At 36.9% G+C, this 20,489-nt stretch overlaps 5 protein-coding genes across 6 annotated transcripts in view; 2 read left to right on the forward strand and 3 right to left on the reverse strand.

The window, feature by feature from the left end:
* Positions 1 to 10,826, reverse strand: part of LOC126379241 (sphingolipid delta(4)-desaturase DES1) — a 23,672-nt gene extending 12,846 nt beyond the window's left edge. The window contains exons 1-2 of the mRNA XM_050027935.1: positions 10,558 to 10,826; positions 761 to 937 (exon numbers count right to left, since the gene is read on the reverse strand). Coding sequence (XP_049883892.1) covers positions 761 to 937; positions 10,558 to 10,639 — 259 coding nt within the window. The 5' untranslated portion in view covers positions 10,640 to 10,826. The remainder of the gene's footprint in view (positions 1 to 760; positions 938 to 10,557) is intronic.
* The window catches only part of LOC126379179 (putative mediator of RNA polymerase II transcription subunit 26), a 253,823-nt gene that overhangs the window by 143,024 nt on the left and 90,310 nt on the right, over positions 1 to 20,489 (reverse strand). The gene's annotated exons all lie outside the window — the stretch shown is intronic.
* On the forward strand, positions 2,856 to 4,901 carry LOC126379256 (putative nuclease HARBI1). 2 transcript variants are annotated; one of them, XM_050027956.1, is made up of 3 exons: positions 2,856 to 3,401; positions 3,484 to 3,733; positions 4,217 to 4,901. In XM_050027956.1, the coding sequence occupies exons 1-3, from the start codon at positions 3,114 to 3,116 to the stop codon at positions 4,273 to 4,275; spliced, it is 597 nt and encodes a 198-aa protein (XP_049883913.1). In that variant the 5' UTR covers positions 2,856 to 3,113; the 3' UTR covers positions 4,276 to 4,901. The 2 variants fall into 2 exon arrangements, with proteins under 2 accessions (XP_049883913.1, XP_049883912.1); XM_050027955.1 differs by having other exon boundaries at positions 3,484 to 4,901.
* LOC126379244 (uncharacterized) lies at positions 5,392 to 7,749 on the reverse strand. The gene is made up of 7 exons (XM_050027938.1): positions 7,156 to 7,749; positions 6,996 to 7,072; positions 6,745 to 6,872; positions 6,481 to 6,591; positions 6,284 to 6,385; positions 6,010 to 6,099; positions 5,392 to 5,659 (listed from the first exon to the last, which is right to left on the reverse strand). Exons 1-7 carry the CDS (start codon positions 7,333 to 7,335, stop codon positions 5,406 to 5,408), a joined length of 942 nt encoding a protein of 313 aa, XP_049883895.1. The 5' UTR covers positions 7,336 to 7,749; the 3' UTR covers positions 5,392 to 5,405.
* On the forward strand, positions 11,617 to 17,444 carry LOC126379253 (40S ribosomal protein S3a). The gene is made up of 7 exons (XM_050027953.1): positions 11,617 to 11,735; positions 12,037 to 12,133; positions 13,210 to 13,295; positions 14,680 to 14,775; positions 15,592 to 15,739; positions 16,299 to 16,460; positions 17,280 to 17,444. The coding sequence occupies exons 1-7, from the start codon at positions 11,674 to 11,676 to the stop codon at positions 17,421 to 17,423; spliced, it is 795 nt and encodes a 264-aa protein (XP_049883910.1). The 5' UTR covers positions 11,617 to 11,673; the 3' UTR covers positions 17,424 to 17,444.

Below are 20,489 nucleotides of genomic sequence, written 5' to 3' on the forward strand. Positions count from 1 at the left end.
GATGTTCCATCCTTCTTTTTTCGCTTTGAGCTTCTATTTTTGCAAGTTTTTACCACGCAACACGGGGCAGTGTTGCCAGTTCAGCGCCTTATAACGCACTGAGGTGAAGTACTGTCAAAGTCGCTATATTAACAGTAACTTTGCGTCCCACTTTTTGAGCGCTGATGTTCAATATACGGTAGTAGTAAATCTATGGATATTAATCGGAAGTCTCTGTACAGAACCAGAAAAGTACTTCAAATCCATTTTTCGCTGGAATAAAAAATCAAACAAAAAAAAACAAATATAGAGGGTGTTAGTGACATCGCAACGAAAACTTTGTGGGATGATTCAGACCATGACTCCGAGTTGATATCAAGTGGAATTTTCCGTCGAATTTTTTTTTCGTTGTTTTTTTTTTTTAATTATTTGTAGCTTACTAATTGTGTGTAAATGACAAAGCGACTGCCGTGAAACGATAAAATAGCAACAGCTAGATACGATAGTCATCATCATCAATTTAAGAGCCACGCTCTTGTCGGTGTAGCATTTTCCATTCCAGTCTATCAAAGGCCAATTCCTTGACTTCCCTATAAGACACGACGTTAACCTTTTCATTTCAGCTAGATACGATAGTAGCTGAACGATAAAAAAAAATGACGACAAACAATCGTATTAACGGGTACAGAAACGACAGTCGTCCAACGGTAGATTAATCGTTACAATACAGTGGGAACGCGCCCTTGAAATGTAAAAATGAAAGAAATGTTTATCAACTGACCCAGCATCAGCGAGTGGTTGATGACGCCACCGAAGCAGTATGCCAGCACCAGCGTGGCGGGCCAGCTCAGCTGCTGCACCACCGGCAGCATGCACAGCTGGGTCACCACCATTAACGTCACCACCCACTTGAACAACGGGTCGTGCCCGAACAGCTTCTTTATTTGCGGGTACTTTTCTGTGGGCAAGAGAAAAAATAATTAACTGTCAAACATCTACTGGTATTGCTTTTATTTTCTTAACGTGTCACGTGTAACGTGGGGTAACTCATTTCATAATTATTTTATAATTAAAATGAGTTATAAGAGACGACGAATTTATTAAAAACATCATAGAATCAATTCAAATCATTTATTCGCATAGGATTCACTGGATTCATGGTTTTGTAAACAGTTGATAGGTTTTATGTAGTGTTGCCGCTTGATAACGCCCTATCGATAGTTTTCGATCGAACTATCGATAGTTTACCAAAAAACGATAGTATCGATAGCTCTATTTTGGCGATACTATTGATAAGCAACGATAGTATCGATAGTTGAAAAACAAAAAACTATCAATACTATCGATACAAGTTTATATATATAGTATTGATAGTTTTTTGTTAACGCCCCTTTCCTTTTCGGCGGATAAGAAAATGACGGGTATAACTTAAAATAAAATTAGATGGTGTTTACAGGAATCAATCAGCATCATTGTCAACTTAAAATACCAAAATGCTCGGCTGAGGCCGAGTCGAGTGGAGGAAGAGGTGATTGAACAATTTTTTTTTGTTTTTTTTTAATTTATTAGGTCATCAACATCTCGGAATACGGTTGCTAATATCTGAATACTTCCCTGTCCAAAAGGTGATTCAGTTAAACAGACAGTAACGATGTGCTAAAGTAAACAATTGGTTGCAAATTAGCGTAAGCTAACTAACCAGGTGGAGTTGTTAAAACCTTATGCTCTGCGCATACAGAGAGGGTACCGACGGAAACATTCTAATACCGGGAATTATCATGTAATTTTCAATAAATCCATACTAATATTATAAATGCGAAATTGTCTGTCTGTTTGTTTGTTTGTCCGTCTTTCGCGGCAAACCGGAGCGACGTATTCACGTGAGTTCACGGGATGGAGAATTGGAGATTTGAAATTTATGTTTTTTGAGGGGGATTCCCTTAAAATGCATAAATTGTTTTGTCATAATTTTAATTACATTTATTTAAATTAATAATTACATTGTCACATATACAATTTAACAATAAAACTATTAAAGAAAACTTAAATAACCCGCCCCTGACCGTTCCCGGTGCAAAGGTGCCCATAACGCTCGCCGCATTGCCGCGCTGAATAGCAATGGCCAACCTTTGCTCCAAGAACGAACCGGAGCGAGAGTCACCCGTTTTTTCCCTGAGCCCGCGACCTAAATCTGAAATAAAGATTCTGGTGTCTGCCCTCCAGCAGCCAAAGGTCTCCACAGCAACGGGCACAAAAATTTTAATTATCATAATCCTTTTCGCATAACGTTTTTAAGCATAATAGTACTTTCCCATAATAACATCTAAGAATACTGGTTTTTTAGGTATAACTTATTTGGACTAATATTTTTTGGATTCGCATATAAATAGGTATCCATAATTCTTTTTAAGAATAATAGTGTTTTGTCATAATTTTTACAAGGCATAACAGTAGGTTAGGGTGCGGCGCCAGCATGTTTATCTTACACACGAAAAGTATGCTGAATGATGACCAACAGCATGAAATAGAGTCAAAAAATATAAAAAGTCACAATCATGAACCAAATGCAGCCAAGGAAAAAGTAAGTTTCGGAAATGTTCAAAGTTGTGCCAAAACTTTTCTTTTCTTTTTTTATGCTTATAATAATTATGCTTATATATCATTATTGTCATTAAATATTATGCTTATAGTAGTTATGAGTTTTAAAATTATGCTTAAAAAGTAATGGCAAATTATGCGTAACTAATAATAGGACAAGTAATATTATGCCATGGTAAATTATTACATAAAAATTTATGCGTAAAAATAGAGAACCTTTTTGAGGTCAACAAAATTTATTGAATCGATCGATAACTTTATCAAGTTGCGCATCTTACACCCGTATTCTCAGATGTCACTCAAGATTTCCTCCACTCGACTCAACCTCGGTTGAGGATTTTTGGTATTCATAGTTGACATTTACGTCCTCGACTTATGGTTCTTCCTCACTGGAGGTGAGTAAAAATTGAGGAATGAACTGTCAAATGTAAGGTACCTCGTGACCAACCTTAAGGACTACTCAACGCTTGAAATCCGTGCGAACGCTTGTTGTGACGATACTTTTTATATTACAAACTTCGATTTTTGTTATTAAAATGAGTGATAGTGACTTATATAGTGACTTTGAAGAGTTTATGGATTATGTTTATGATAATCCTTACGATTATCCGGCGCGGAAATATATCAGAGACGCTCAAAACCCTTTGGAATGTTACGACGAAGAACAATTTCAAAAACGCTTTCGATTTAGGAAAGATACCGTTGTTCATATGATATTGCCACTGATTGGATTGCAATCAAATGTAACCAACAAAGGGTTACCTTTACCACCCATATTGCAACTACTCATAGCGTTAAGATTTTATGCTACAGGAAACTTCCAGGTAAGTTAGCCATTCAAGCATTTATATAATTACTTATCTACAGTTATAAAAAATATTTACCAAACTATTTCTGTTTCAACAGATTGTTTGCGGAGACCTGCATAAGATCAGTCAGCCAGTTGTATCTAAAATCGTGGCTAAGCTATCGAAAATATTAGCAATGAAAGTAGTTGAGTTTATCAAGTTCCCTGGAGCACACGAGAGAGCCAACGTGAAGAGAGCATTTTACCAACGTGCTCAATTCCCAGGGGTAATCGGGTGCATTGACTGCACTCACGTACCAATTAAAAATCCGAGTCGGGAAAATGGAGAACTTTTCAGAAATAGAAAAGGTGAGTTCTCTATAAATGTACAACTAATATGCGGGCCACAAATGTTGATTTACGACATTGTGGCGAGGTGGCCAGGATCTGCCCATGATTCCCGCATATTCAGCAACAGCCGTTGTAGTATGCGCTTTGAAGAAGGGGATTTAGTAGGTGCTGGCATACTTTTAGGGGACAGTGGATATGCACAGTCTTTTATTTATTTATTTATTTATAAAGTACAACCACATCACATATATTAAAACATTTTACATATAAGGTTACGGTACGGTATTATGACTAATATATATGAAAATTACGGCGTACATAACTTATACAATTAAGGGTACTTAAGTATTTAAAAATAAAGTAAAATTAAAATTACACAACAAATTTAAAAATTAGAAATTAGAAAGATATAAGTATAAGTAAAAAAAGTAAAATATAAGTAAGTAATTAATATCTGTTGAGCTTTAAATAATCTAAAATTTTTCTCATATATATATTCAGCGGATCATGGAACACATCAAGATCTAAGATTTTGTTACAAAAAGAGTTGTATTCTTTAAAAGTTCTGGTTAGCGGGGCTTGAAGACCAAGATTCGTTTTACAGCGGGGAGTATAAAATATATTTGTTATTTTATGTCTGGTATACTTATATGGCACGCTGAGTGAGATGCTCTCGTGAAGGTGATAGCATTGTATAACTCCATTCACAAGTTTGTGCAGAAAGCACATATCCAACAATAGTCTACGATCGCGTAAGCTTATCATGTTGAACTTATCCAAGCGTTGTTGGTAAGGCTGTCTGTGGGAGAATCCGCTGGTGTGAAATGCCAAGTACCTGGTGAAGGCGCGTTGTATGCTCTCAATACGTTGTGAGTGTACTGCGTAAAATGGACTCCATGCGATACTTGCATACTCGAGATGGCTGCGTACAAGAGCGTTGTAAAGAAGAGTCTTGGTTTTATTTTGTTTAAAACCAATACAGTTTCTTTTAAGGAATCCAAGCATCTGAGCCGCCTTAGTAACAACTTTGTCTGTATGTGTGATGAAATTTAATTGACACGACACAGTCGTCTTACACGTATACTCCCGTGCTAAATCCACAAACACCAGATCAGGAGCGCTACAACAGATCCCATATCAGTACTAGAAATATTATAGAAAGGCTGAATGGTGTCCTGAAAAGAAGATTTGCTTGTTTAAGCAGGAAGCTTCAGAACAAAATAAAAAATGTCCCTAACATCATCGTGGCATGTGCTGTATTGCACAATATCAGTGTTAACACTAACCAAGAAATGCCAGAACCCTTGAGGTCAAGGATAGACCCACCAACACCTGTTCCAGACAATGAACGAGGTAGTATTATAAGAGCTAGTTTTATCGCAAGACATTTTAGTTAAGTATAATTTTGTTATGTTAGTTATGTTTCCTCAGCAAAAAGAACGCCTTTTGTACCACTTGCTTCTTGTATTTAAATAATAAAGAGTTACTGTATTGTATTATGTACTAGTTTAGTTTCTATCTAGATGTTAGATATGTATTAAATACCTATAATATTATGTTATAATTCATATAGAAAAAGTTCTTAGAAATATTCTTTAAGATTCCATTATTTGTATCATAGTTAAAATTAGTTATTGCTCCAAATACAAGGGATATGCTCAATAAAAAAAATGTAATAAAAACTATCAATTTATTTCTTTCTTTCCCTAGAAAGATGCAGCTCTGCTAGCTCTCGCTTAGCCCGGCTGCATAGCAGCAACTCCTGCGCACTTTCCTTTTCAAGGCGAGCTTTATGATATGTCTCCTCAGCTGCCTTTACGAGCCACTCCCGCTCTGCTATCCTCAATTTGTGTAGCTCCTCCTCCCTGTCCACTATCACCTGATATCTATCCTTTCGCAAGGTGAACTCCTGATTAATTACATGAGCCCGAATGTTCTTTGAAGCTGAAACGTAACAAGAAGATATGTTAAAACGCACGAAAGTTCACAGGCTTAATAAACACAGTTACTTATAATAAAAATATTTTTTAACCGATCCTTTTTACTACGAAGTGAATACGTTTAACTGGCTAATATAAAAAAAGGTCACCACAAGTGCTGACAGATGGCCATCACATTCACAGATGTGAATGTAAACAAAAGATAAGAAAGCTGTAAAAACTTTTGTGGACGGAGTTGGGTCGTGCAAGATCAGCATGGGGTTTCTAGGAATTTGTTACCCAAAATACATTAGAAATTATTTTAGTTACTTATAAAGCAGATTTTGTTCAACAATATTGCTATAATAAGAATACCTTGAGTTTGAGAAGGTGCTCCATAATCATGTTCTCTCAATCCAGTTGATGGTCGACGAGGTAGCTCTACTTGTGCCACAGGAACAGACTCTACAAATAAAAAATTCCAAATATGTTACTTAAATAAGGTTACATAAGTGTTCATTAAACACACCTCTTTCTTAAAATCTTTAAAATCTTCACACTGGTTTAGATTACTTGTAATAATAATCAAGCCTATAGTTTTGTTTAAATGTACTAGATAATGAACTTAAGAAAATATCTAAGAAAATACCTTGAATTAGAGAAGGTGGGTCATAATCGGAGAGACGAGACCCGGCTGATGGACGATATTGATTATCCATTATTTCAATATCAACTTCCACAGGAATAGCTTCTGCAAAAAAGGCAAAACATAATGTATTCTGCAAAAAAAAAATATGTTGTTTATTGTGTTAGAAATGGCAAAAAAATATAGCTTAACTATTATACTTTGTATTTGGGATGGTCCTTCGCCAGGTGAGGTATTAGCGGGTGCTGCAGGGGCTGCAGGTGCAGGGAGATCGGGTACTGGGGCTAACATGTTGTGGTCCAACACCATATCTGGAATGAAAATGTTATCAATTGCTATAATTTTTACTTGCAAGAGCCACTCGGTGAAATTCTATTAACTTTCAACTGAACATAGAAAAGAAATATCAATAAAAACTATTTAGTAAGTGGAATAAGGTATGTATGTATATCCTGATAACTCACCACTATCACTATCAAACACGCCTTGTAGCTCTATATTTGTGGCATCCAAAAGAGCAGCATCAATAGCCTCCTGGGAGCCTTGAGAGGTACTAGCTGCATACAACCCACCTCCGGTCCTCATGCGTTCCCTTCCAAATTCAAATGAAAAAAAGAGAAGCTTAAAAATAACATTACTTACAGCATTGCACTGTGTTTTGTAACAATAGTAAATAATTAAATATTTACTTTTAAGAAAGTATATGATATTTTACCTTTTTTCTTGTGCTAGAAATTGTTTTCTTCTGGTTTTTAAATTGTCCCAACATTTTTTTAATTGTGCCTCTGTTCGCTAAAAGAAATCAAAGGTTTGTTTGTAAGTTTAATCAAAATCAGGAATGATATTAATATTATGTGCTACATTTAGGTACTTACTTTACTATTGGTCTCAATGGAGTTAAATTCTTGTGTAAGGCGTACCCAAGCCATTTTTTTTACATTTGCATTTCCAGCCCCAATAGTTGCAGCAGAATTTAATTTATATTTCAAAACTAATTCCTGCAGACACACTTTTTCGTGTTCAGTGAAAGTTTGTCTTGTTGATCCGCTCGACATTTTGACTTGATAAACACTTTTACAAATCTAATAAACACTTTCACACTCCACAAAGTAGTTTGGGACGGATGATAACTTGCTCAGTGCAAAGTAGTCTGAAATTTGTGTTTGAAATAAACAAAGCCGGTACCGCGAAATCAACTGTCAAAGTCGATTTGACAATTTGTTTGACGTTTAAATGTTCCCATAAACTACAAACGTGACCACAGCCAACAGAATTCTATCATGCTGCCAACAAAATAATACGAAAACAATGACGTCATACCTCCACTCTTCCTCGCTGGAGGAAACCTCCGTTAAGGTTGAGGTGTCAACTAAGAATACCGATTTCAAGGAGATTTTGAGAATCCCTTAAGGTGGCCTTGGCTGAGGACCGAGTGAAGGCAGTTTTGAGTAAACATCTTAGAATACGGGTGTTAGCCCTGCTGGACTGTTATTATAATTGCTTCAATATTATATTTCTCGATTCTATTGTCTTTTGACAATACTATGTTTAATACTTTGCTACCGTTCACAGAATTATGTAAATGAATTGTGAATTGTTGGAATGTGAGCATAAATATAACGTAGTTAACATAACAGCATCACGCCTGTATCTCATGTAATTTAAATCGTTAAAATAATATAAAATATAGTACAAATATAAGTGTAAAGTTAAAACTAAATTAATACAAAGTGACAAAATTATCACAGTCATTTGCGATTCGAAATGTTCCCAACATACATAAACTCACGCCTATTTCCCACCGGGGTAAGCAGAGACTATAGAATTCCATTTGCTTCGATCCTGACACACTTCTCTTGCTTCTTCCACATTCATAAATCGCTTCATACACGCACGCCGGTTCAGAGTAGATCGTATTGAACCTTTTCTAAGGACATCTCCAATTTGATCATCGTAAGTCCTTCTCGGTCTTCCTCTGCCAGCCCTACCATCAACTTTCGCTTTATATACCGCTTTTGCAATTCTATTATCCTTCATCCGCTCTACGTGTCCAAACCAACCTAACATTCCCTTCTCAATCCTAGTCACTATATCGTCTTTTACACCACATCTCTGTCTTATCACACTGTTTCTCACTCTATCACTCAATTTCACACCAAAGTGGGAATACTCCCGTTGTAAAAGCTCTTGAATATGGATGGAGAGTGACTTGACTACTTTTTGTCTCTTTCTAACTCCCCACTTCCCTAAAATGGGGGGTAGATGTTGGTCTGGCGAATTCCCGATTTTTCAAGGTAGAAGGCAGAAAGTTAAAAATACGTACGCGGACTAGGTATTTGCGGGCAACAAAAAAATCGTGCTTCATTTTTTTTATGAAATCCCCCGACCCCATCAGAGAGGGTGAAATTTTTTATGGGACTTTTCGCAGTTTTCAAGGTAGGAAGCTAAAAATTGGTAGGTACATGACGAAAGGAAAACCGTGTTACCCCGAATTTAACACTACCGGCAAATGCTACATTACATAAACTCCCGCCTATCGTCCCTAATGGAGCGGGAAATGAGAAGAACTTGCAGCCAGCCACTCCTGCCTTCGAAGCACAACACCCTCGCGACGCGGCCCAAATTATATCAAAGGCTTTGACCAATAAACAGCAGCGACTGATATCTACGTAGATAGATAGGCGGCGTACGGCTATTGGTCGAAGTCCTCAATATAATAGGCTGGTATCCAACTAGTCAAATCAGTTACTTTTTTACTAAACGTCAAAACAAGAAATGACTATGGAATTTGTACGAAAAAGCAACCTGTGACGTCATAGAAAAACGTAGCAGAATGTCGCACTTATTACCTATTACATTTTCATTATTAAAATTCATGCCTAATAAGTGAAAAAAAAAATTTGTCACCTTTAGATCTGTTTTTTTTTTACTAATCACAATTTCATAATTTATCTCAGAAATGCGGCTTTTGAGCAACCGCCTAGCGCCTCTATGTGCATTGGGCTTTACTTGAAAAACAAATTAATTACTTGGAAATGGTTATTAGTAATGCTTCTTTACATAACTACTTTTAACTGTGAGGTAGGTAATAGCAGAGTAACCTTCAGGTAAGTTTACCTTACCTATCATCATATTATAACATAAACACTAAACAGCATACCTATATACCTACATCCCACTGCTGGGCTCAAGCCTCCCTCAATCAACCCATTCCTTACCTGTCCTATTATTTTTCAGTTGGTAAGAAAATGACAAGTATAACTTATAATAAAATTAGACAGTGTGTATGGGAGTCAGCACCTATGTGCGTTTAGTGATTTATTCTAAAAAGTATGAAACAAGAAAATATTTCTGCTAAATTATTCTTGTAATAGAAAAAAAGTTTGGCACAACAGAGTGAATATTAAGGTCAAAGACAAGGCTGTATTAAACTTTTTAGACTGGTCAATATTACGAGCAATGGCATCAACATTTACAGCCTATTTATTAATAAAAAAAAAACATGATGATTTTACACTGGACTAGAAAAGAATGTGTACAGCACTTATCTTATTGGTCATATTGTAAAAACAGACAAGAGGATGTTTGTCCTTTCTAATGATGGACCATATGGGTGAGGGAGTGATAACCTGTTGCCAGTGTCTCTGTCCATCCATTTGGGAATATGGATGTGACTTTATGTCTGACTGTATGTTATGTTTTCCTTCACCACTCCTTTACAAAACAGTACGAGGAAATAGTTATAGGTAGGCAGGCAATTTACGTAATAAGCAGTCAACATAATTATTGGATCAACTTTTCTAAAGTCCTGTAGCTCCCATAGTAACTACCTACCTACCTAATCTCACTGGAAAATTCGACAGTTTATACAAAATATAGGTAAGTGATATTTTTCCAAGTGTGGCACCCATTTTACAAGACCCTTGCCCATTCAATGGTACTTTAGTTAAAGTATAAATATGGATATTTGAATTTAGAATACGACAAATAATTCAGGTTATGCAGCAAGTAACCTATTTGTTCTAGACAGTAAGCTAACAAATCATATAGCATGATTAGGTAACATTAATTAATATAACTAAATACGCCCTAAACATTCCCGATAACGTAAACATTCAGCGTTTCCTGACCGTGAAAATGAGAAATGTAAATAACAAGTATAAATTATGTGGTTTTCATTACTTATCGCCACTTTTACCGGCCGGGAAATAAGTGATAAAACTTTTTATTTACCTGCTAGCTTATTTTATATTCTCATAGATGACGTAAGTACTTACCTAGAATGATTTTTCGTCGACTAGCATGGGGCTCCTCGGTGTAAACCCACTCGAAATCTGTTCTGGACACTTTCTGGCCCATTTTTAGTGATTTATTTTATAGTAACGTAATCTAGTAGTACATCACAGTCACAGATAACAGTCAATACTGCCAAGGCACTGGTTGAAAGTGAAAATGTATAAAACCGACTAGAGTAAGAACGTTCTATAAAAAAAAAAATCACCGCGCAAACCGATCACGCGTGCACCACTTGCGACGATGACGACAAGTAGTGAATGAATGAACGAAAGACAAAAGAATGAATGAAAAATATCTTTCAGTTCATTTCTTTAAATGACGTCACAAACAAATGTTTTACTAAGAAAGGCAAAGATCCTTATCTATTCAGCTTGACAATCAATGGCAAAAAGCAAAAAGGCTTATAATAGCAATTTCTACCAGACGACGGGAAATAGATATAAATTATTGAAATCGTACCGAGGTGGACATAATAAAAGTAAACAAGCTTTAATATTTATTATTGTGAAAGAAAATGTTTTCGTATGTTTTGTTTAATCATTATTTATGAAAGAAGCCAAGTTATATATTTTAACGAAAGTTGTTACGTCCACTCTCTAGAAATTAACGTGCGCAATCTCTAATGTATAGAGTTTGTAATAAGGATAACTTCAGGTTAATTTTGAAAACGTTTTTGTTTTAGTTAATTAATTGTTGACAATTAACTAGCAATTTTTTGTTCAAAAGTTCCCTCTAGCAACCATTACACATAAACTAGTAAAAATATTTTTATTTTCGAAATCTAAAGGAAATCAAAGCAAATTCTTTTCTATCATTGATAAAATGAAAAAAATATAATTTTGTGTTGATTATTTTATTTTAAATGTTCTAATAAAACTGCATGTATTTTATTTTATTCTCCACAATGGATGGGTTTTAATTGTATGTATGATGATGATATGTACGATTTCATTCAACTTCAGCGTTTAAAAAAACGCCCGTCTGCAAAGTGCACAGAACCATAGAAACAATTCAAGTTGGCCAACATACAGAAATCATTTTTGACGGCTGTCGAGGCATAGACAAACAAATAGTCTTTCTGCTGACCGATTGCGAACATGGCGGTCGGTAAAAATAAAGGCCTGTCGAAAGGCGGTAAAAAGGGTGTTAAAAAGAAGATGTAAGTTCGCAATAAACCCAAAAACTATTAATCGATTTAGTATTCTAACGATTCTGTGTAAATTCCCGACCGTTGTAATTGTGATTGCTAAAGTTATTGTGGATTAAAGTTGGTGTCTCGTGTCGTTACTGTGTTCGTGTTGGTTTAATTATAACTTCTTTTGGTATTTCTTCATTTAGATTAGCCTTCTTTCTACTATTACTTTGTGTTGAAGCCGTATATTTAGTTAAAATATTGTTCTAAATCTGCGAAGTTGGTGAGTTGTTTGAGGTTATGTCAAACTTTGGTTTTTATCTTTCAGTGTGGATCCTTTCACTCGCAAGGACTGGTACGATGTTAAGGCACCGTCTATGTTCACCAAGAGACAAGTGGGCACCACCCTTGTCAACCGTACCCAGGTTAGTTGCATTGTTTATAAAGTATAACTAAACATCGACTCATAACCTTAGTTTGACTCCACGCTAGCCATTAGTTACACCGGCGTGTGTGATCAAAGTGTAATAAATAAGTTCAGAAACAGCTTATGTCCTTTATGAAGTGAGCACATGTCTCGCTTTTTCACGTAGTTGGGTTATCCACGAGTCTGGATTCTCGTTATTTCTGCGTTAGTACCTAAGGACAACCAAACTAAAAACCTATAGATACTTGATTCCACTAAAATTCATATTGTAAAGTATGCTGTACTATTTAGAAGTTATTATTCTATAAAATTCTTCCCCATGTGGATTGGCACAACTCCTTTTTTATACTTTCTTTATATTCGTGCCAATCTGGGCGTAGTTTATGAACATAACCTAATTTTAGTTCGACAGCTCTTAAACTAGTGCTGTCCTTCACTTACAATAAGTGCAAGAAAGAGTTGGATGTCTGAAACAGCACAATTTGTTAATTTGTCTAATATGAAGTGCAAGGATCTATTTGGATAATCCTTCTACAATTAAATGTATAAAATTATTATTGCATGTAATTAGATTATCATAAACTATTTACACCATTTACAATGTCTATGAATAGTATGAACTGACTTATCGAAATAACCGGTTGGAGTGTACTTAACCCTTTCACGGACGGAGACCATGGTTCATAATAGGTAGTATGACCTAATGACACCTTGGAATCGGAACGTCCATAGATGTTCTGTACTTGAAAGTGTTAAGGGGGCACTAAGAGCTTCCATAGTAATTTCACTCGAAAATTTGGCGATGTCCATAGCTCATACAAAATCAATCAAAATTTCTCTAAGTCCCAACTCATACTGCCCCCTTAGGTATAGGTGCACTCCAACCCCCCCCTTTTGCTTCGCCGCAGTCGGGTAAATAGGTTCTAAATGATGACACACCTAGCTCGCAATGATACAAATCTGATGAAAAATTTGTTCCCTTTTGATTTATTATCTGAATGATAATTACCATACGACGTCTAACAAATAAAACTACTGAACGGTACTACTAAATGTCTTGTGTTATTTTTGTAGGGTACCAAGATCGCGTCCGAAGGTCTGAAGGGACGTGTGTTCGAGGTGTCCCTCGCTGATCTGCAGGCCGATACTGATGCGGAAAGGTAATTTTTTTACGTAATACTTGTATTTTTCTGCTAATCTTTATGGTATTTCTTTTATTAGTCACTAAACCTGTGGTACACCGGCTTGCCTCTCAATCGGGGAGCACCGGTTCCAGCCCCAGTACTGGGATTCATCAATGATTTATCATTAATCTCATCTTACATTCAGGTTTTACTTACACGGCTTGACCGTCTTATCATGTTGGTCTAACAGAAAGTAAATAAATTGGTAAAGTGTGGATGCTTACTTCATCTTAAGATAGATGTACCTATGCTTTTGGAATATAGTGTTGTGAGCTTATGTTATTTTTACTATGTTTAATATTTTAAACACAAACTTGTTAGGTGTTTCGATTTTAAAAACTAAATGAGTTTTGGTGTCGACAAAAAGGCCTGGTCAAAAGTACTCTGTGCCGGTAAGCAGGCACGAAGACTTTAAGAGTGGAAGAAGCGAAAGTGGTGTGTCAGGACTGTAGTGGAACTTCGTAGTCTCTGCCTACCCCAACAGGAAATAGACGTGATCCTGCAGCCCAGCTATATGATGATGCTGCTATAGTCTTCATATCGTTTCATGCTGCAGAAATCATATGCTGCCACATAATATAGTGCCCTGAAATTATATGTTTTGGGGTCCTTTATGTCGCTGCTACAAATCCTATAAAAGTTACTCTGTCCATCTGTCTGTTACCTGGGCTGATTTGCATGAAAATTGATACATAGATCAAAACTGGGATCAATCAGCAGGGCTAACACGCGCAATGTATGTATTTTGACGAAATCGATAAGTTTATTTTTGTCCCTAACACTGCATGCCACGTGATTTTGTTCGTATTTAGACAGAACATGACTTATTTGAGTTTACATATTAGCACTAATTGATAAAACGTCTTAATTATATCGTCAGAATCGATAAAATGACTGACGAAATTTTATCTCGTTGCGCATGTTAGCCCTACTGGGAAGGAGTTAGGAGTATAGACAATTATACAATAACCAATGTCTTAATATAAAATCACACAGTAGCTTATGATTAAAGTTGATTCAGCTGCATCAGCAGTTTAATAACCACCAATCCGCACTGGGCCCGTGTGGTGGTTTAAGGCCTGATCTCCCTATCCATCCATAGGGAAGGCCCGTGCCCCAGCAGTGGGGACGTTAATGTGCTGGTGATGAAGAAAGCTGTTTTATTATAGTAACTATTGCGTGATAATACCGGCCCACTGAGTTTCTTTCAGGCTGTCCAAGGTTAGCTGGAAGAAATCCCAATTAGGGATAAGCTCGCCTATGCTTTATCTAATGATAAATTATATGTAAATTTTCTTTGTATTCCAAAGCAATAAGGAGTATACAAACAAACAAACTAATGAACAGCAATTGTCGGCAGGTCTTTCCGCAAGTTCCGTCTGATCGCCGAGGATGTGCAGGGCCGTAATGTTCTGTGCAACTTCCACGGCATGGACCTCACCACTGACAAGCTCAGGTTTGTACATCATATTATTCATTTCATTTCTCAGGTTGTCAGGGTAATGTGCCTGTCCTGGGAATGTTTCCAAAGTTCCAAAAAGAAATAGAATTAGGAAACTATCCTTATTACACTGCAGCCCAGCTATATGATGATAATGCTATAGTCTTCATATCGTTTCATGCTGCAGAAATCATATGCTGCCACATAATATAGTGCCCTGAAATTGTCTGTTTTGGGGTCCTTTATGTCGCTGCTACATAATTAAATGAAAAAGAATTGTGTCGCCAACACAAAATACTCAATAACCCTGCTCTGCTGTTATGTATTTTCTTTATTACGTGACACTCTCAGAATTGTGACCACACAGGAACCAATCAAGAATTGAATTGAGTTCTAAAGGACAATGTTTTTAATTCCTTAGAATACTGTTGTCCTTCTCTTATGATTAGTGCAAGAAGTGTAAAGATTGTTTTTGAGACTTGCTAAAATAAGAATAAGTTTTTTTTTTTTTAAATTTTTTGGCCTAGTTATACAAGACCTTTAGGCCATATAAGTATAACTATATATAACTATGATCATCAAGAAAAAAATTACATAAAGACATGGTTGTATAGTTCCCTTTGCCTTACCCTTTGAGGAAAATTAAAACAAAGAAAATATTTATGGCTATGAATCTTTCATGAAAAAGTGAATTTGAATTTTTGTTTTTTCTTACTTCATTACAATAAACAGGAAGTCGGACACAACCTTTTCATTTCTTACTTAATTTAATAAAAAAAACTTTTTATTATCAGCAACTTGTGAAGCTAACTAACCCAAACCCCCTTACAGATGGATGGTCAAGAAATGGCAGACGCTGGTGGAGGCCAACATCGACGTGAAGACCACGGACGGTTACCTGCTCCGTGTGTTCTGCATCGGCTTCACCAACAAGGATTCCTTGAGCCAGAGGAAGACCTGCTATGCTCAGCATACTCAGGTAACATGACTTCATTTTGCGCGTTTCTAGTTTCCATGCTACGTCTTGCACATTCAAAATACACACTCCAGAGCCAATAAAAATAAAGAAAAACAATATACAGGGTGTAAGTGACACCGTAACGAATACTGAGGGGGATGATTCAGACCATCATTCTGAGTTGATATCAAGTAGAATTTCGTTTCGTCGGAAAATTCATATTTTGTATTTTTTTAAATTATTTTCAGTTCCATACTTTTGCGAGGGAAAATTCCACTTGATATCAACTCAGAATCTTGGTCTGAATCATCCCTCAGTTTTCGTTACAATGTAACTAACACCTGTATATAAAAAAATAAAGTTAGGAAGCTCGAAGTTAAAAGTTACGAAGCTTTATGGACTTCACTACTCACTTATTTTGCAATTTCCAAATGATGACACACCTAGCTCGCAATGATCACATTACATGATGAAAACTCATGTTCCCTTTTGATTTTTTTCTGACTTCACTTCTGTCTTAACTTAAGAACTAATTTTCCATACCAATAAATTATTTTACCTGAAAACCTCTTGACTCCAGGTCCGTGCTATCAGGAAGAAGATGTGCGAGATCATCACCCGTGACGTGACCAGCTCGGAACTCAAGGAGGTGGTCAACAAGCTGATCCCCGACTCCATCGCCAAGGACATCGAGAAGGCATGCCACGGCATCTACCCGCTGCGCGATGTCTGCATCAGAAAGGTTCGTTTTTGTCTCTTCAAGTTCAGAGGGGTTCAAAGACCACATTGAAGCAATTTACCTAAAAAAAGCAATATTGCTAGTTGCCATTTTGTTACAAAAGTAAGTGAGCAAATATGCGCGAATGTCAAACTGTAGCTTCTTCTTCTTTCTTCTTGTTTATGGCTGCATCGTTACTGAACGATGATTCTGCCAATGTCAAAGTTCCGAAGAAAACTGTTTATAAACGTAAATAACCGGTTTTATGTAAGATAGATTCTTCGAAGAGAATACTCGGTGGGTAGTCCACTGTTGCAAAAGTTACCTAAAAGTAGGACAACACAATGTTATAATGACGTCACAAATAGGTTAGTAACACGTAAAGAGGCACTTCACACACACACACACACAGACTTCCTGAATGTCCATTTCTGGGAACTGTCTTGCAGAATGTCAATAACAAAAAAATATTCATTTCCCATGTCAAAAATTGACTCAATGAGGCAGAGTAATCCAATTAGGGTTTTTTTAAATGCCATCACGTTTTGACAGCAAGTATTGTGGGGGAGACCTCTCGCTAAAGTCGCGTCAACTAGGGTCGTGAATTTCCGTAAAAATTCTCATTCTGTGCTACGTATTCTCACTCAGTTTTCTTAAAAACCTTTCGAGAATGAAATAACCGACTAAAAACCATAAAAAATATCAAATGATGACACACCTAGCTCGCAATGACCACATACATGATGATAACTCATGTTCCCTTTTGATTTTTTTCTGACATACCCGAATTTATATATCTTCCTCCTCGCCTCTGAGACTTCCTAACCCTGAGTGTACTTTCAGGTGAAGGTCCTGAAACGGCCGAGGTTCGAGATCTCTAAGCTGATGGAACTGCACGGAGAGGGCGGCGGCGGTGGCAAGCGTGAACCTGGTGACAAGTCCGAGAGGCCAGAGGGATACGAGCCTCCGGTTCAAGAGAGCGTCTAAATAAATGTTGTTTTAAGGAGATCTTTTGCTTTTGTTTTATGTACCCTACTCGAAGATTATTTTGTAAAATTACGCACAATTATAACTCCCGGCAAACTTCTTGAGCATCGAGTGTCGTAGTGGGGGAAAGTTCGCGCACGTACACTTCCGTGCAAAAAAATATCGGTTGTGCGCAGTCAAGGTCGATACTCAAGAAGTTTGCCGGGACCTATACGTTGACCTAAGCATGTCCCAATTGCTGGGCACAGGCTTCCCCTTAACCGGAGCGGTGAATCAGAACGTTGCCTTCAGAAGGACAGGGACTAGTAAAAATCCGATCCATAGAATCCCTATGTTAAGTGCTTCGACATCGTAATAATTTAGGACGGAAACACTATGTCATCCTCCCCGACAGAGCCACTTTCATAAAAAGCGGTCAAATTTATCTCAAAACAATGTACGTCGAACGTACATAGTGTACGTACATTGTTTATAACTGTACGTATACGGATTAGCGGAATAATGTACGTTGAAAGTGGCTCTGCTGCGGAGCATACTCCCTGGCAGAGCCACCTAGAAAAGGTACTTACGATAGATGTACGGTCCTGGATTTACTTTAAAATTGATGTACGTATACTGTTTATTATGTACGTGTGAAAAAATCATTATCAATTCAGTTGTTTTAGTTATTTTCACTATTCTAAAATTTTCATACAAAACGCCTGATAATATTTATGAGCAACAGTTTCGAGACGATCCGCCTTTCAATTAAATTAAACCCAACTTGGAACAAAATTATTTATTGATCACAGTAATTTGCAATATAATAGGTACATTTAAATGAAAAACATAAGAGCAAAATGTGTAAAATAAGTTTTAACATAAATCGCGATTTAATACCAATTTTAGGTACACTTGCTGCTCTTCCGAGAACACGACGACGTGAAGACGTGAAGACGTGTCGACGTGAGTTTAATTCAAAAATTAAATAGATTCTAAACACACTGACAAACATTTTGCGCGCTTCATTATAATGTAATACGTAATCGAAAAATTATTGGTTATAGAATATTACCATAATAAGCTACGTTTTATCACACTAACCAAACAATACTGTTAGGTTGTAATCACAACGGAATACATTTTATAAAACTACCCTCTAATGTCATTAAAATGTTGTTTATATTACATTAAGTTTTAATTTTAATTATGATTTATTTATGAATAATATGCATTATCTATTTGGAAAAGTAATGGTAAGTATACAATGATGCAAGTAAGTACCATTGTATTATGTATATTTACCACACATTTTCTCTCCATAATATTTTATACTTGAGTGCCTAAACATCTAACATAGCAATAGTATAATAATATGAAACTGCTAATAATCCGACCAGGCGTTTTGTGTGAAAATTTTAGAATAGTGAAAATAACTAAAACAACTGAATTGATAATGATTTTTTCACACGTACATAATAAACAGTATACGTACATCAATTTTAAAGTAAATCCAGGACCGTACATCTATCGTAAGTACCTTTTCTAGGTGGCTCTGCCAGGGAGTATGCTCCGCAGCAGAGCCACTTTCAACGTACATTATTCCGCTAATCCGTATACGTACAGTTATAAACAATGTACGTACACTATGTACGTTCGACGTACATTGTTTTGAGATAAATTTGACCGCTTTTTATGAAGGTGGCTCTGTCGGGGAGGATGACATGAAACACTTAAGTGTAATTTTCAGCGCCTGACAAGTTTTTAATAGCAATTACAATAGGAAAGCCCGTTTTGTTTACAATATTATCAGGTGCAACTTTTCACATAGCTAAAAACACATTGCTACAATAAAAAAAAATGTCCGCTACCTATCCTCTCTGAGAAACAGGCGTGATGCTTATGTATTTAAAAAAATAGGAGAATACAGACACGTTTGTGAATGTTAGTGCTAATCTCAGGGATTCTGATGCCATTTTTAAGATTAAATATCACAAAAAGTACCGAAGCGAAATACATCTCATTAAAAAACGAAACAAATATATTAATTAAATCATCATCATCAGCCCATTAACGTCCCCACTGCTGGGGCACGGGCCTTCCCTATGGATGGATAGGGAGATCGGGCCTTAAACCTTATTAACGACCGCTAATGCAGCCGGGACCAACGGCTTAACGTGCCTTCCGAAGCACGGAGGAGCTCGAGGTGATATTTTTTTTGTGGTCACCCATCCTGTGACCGGCCTTTGCGAAAGTTGCTTAACTTCAACAATCGCAGACGGAGTGCGTTTACCGCTGCGCCACCGAGCTCCTCATTATTAATTAAATATTAACGAGTAGTTACTACGAACGGAACGCGATTGAGTCAACCACCGTTCTACACGCCCTATCTATGGAGTAATGAAGGCGATTACTCCACCGACAAGAGCGCAGCTCTTAAATAAAGAGAGAGAGAGAGTTACTACGAATCGATTCTGGCAGACACGGAAATAATGCTTATCCTTCTCTTAACGATAAGCGCCAAAGGCCCTGAGGTGACTCAAGTAACGACTACGTACTTACAACAGTAAGTAGTAACCGGGACTAACGGCTTAACGTGCCTTCCGAAGCACGGATTATCTTACTCCTGGACAATTAGGTGATCAGCCTGTAACGTCCTAACCAAACTAGGGATCACAAAGTGACTTTTGTGATATGTCCCCACCGGGATTCGAACCCGGGGCCTCCGGATCGTGAGCCCAACGCTCAACCACTGGACCATGGAGGCCGTTAAAAGCAAGATGATTCCGTGTTTTGGAGCGCACGTTAAGCTGTTGGTCCCGGCTATTAGCCTTAAAACAGCTCCACCAACCCGCAGTGAAGCAGCGTATATGCTCCATAGCCTCTCCGGTTGATTGAGGGGAGGCCTGTGCCCAGCAGTGGGAAGTATTATAGGCTGTTTATGTTTTATGTATTTTTTTTTAATGAAAAGTAGCTGTAAAAACTACATGTGATTGACATTATGACATGCAATAATTAATTCATTAAATTCAGCAGTTTTTCAATAGGTGAGGTCGTCGACCTGACCGTTGGGTTAACATACAACAG

The sequence above is a fragment of the Pectinophora gossypiella genome, chromosome 28, assembly GCF_024362695.1.
Source record: "Pectinophora gossypiella chromosome 28, ilPecGoss1.1, whole genome shotgun sequence".
Lineage (NCBI taxonomy): Eukaryota > Metazoa > Arthropoda > Insecta > Lepidoptera > Gelechiidae > Pectinophora > Pectinophora gossypiella.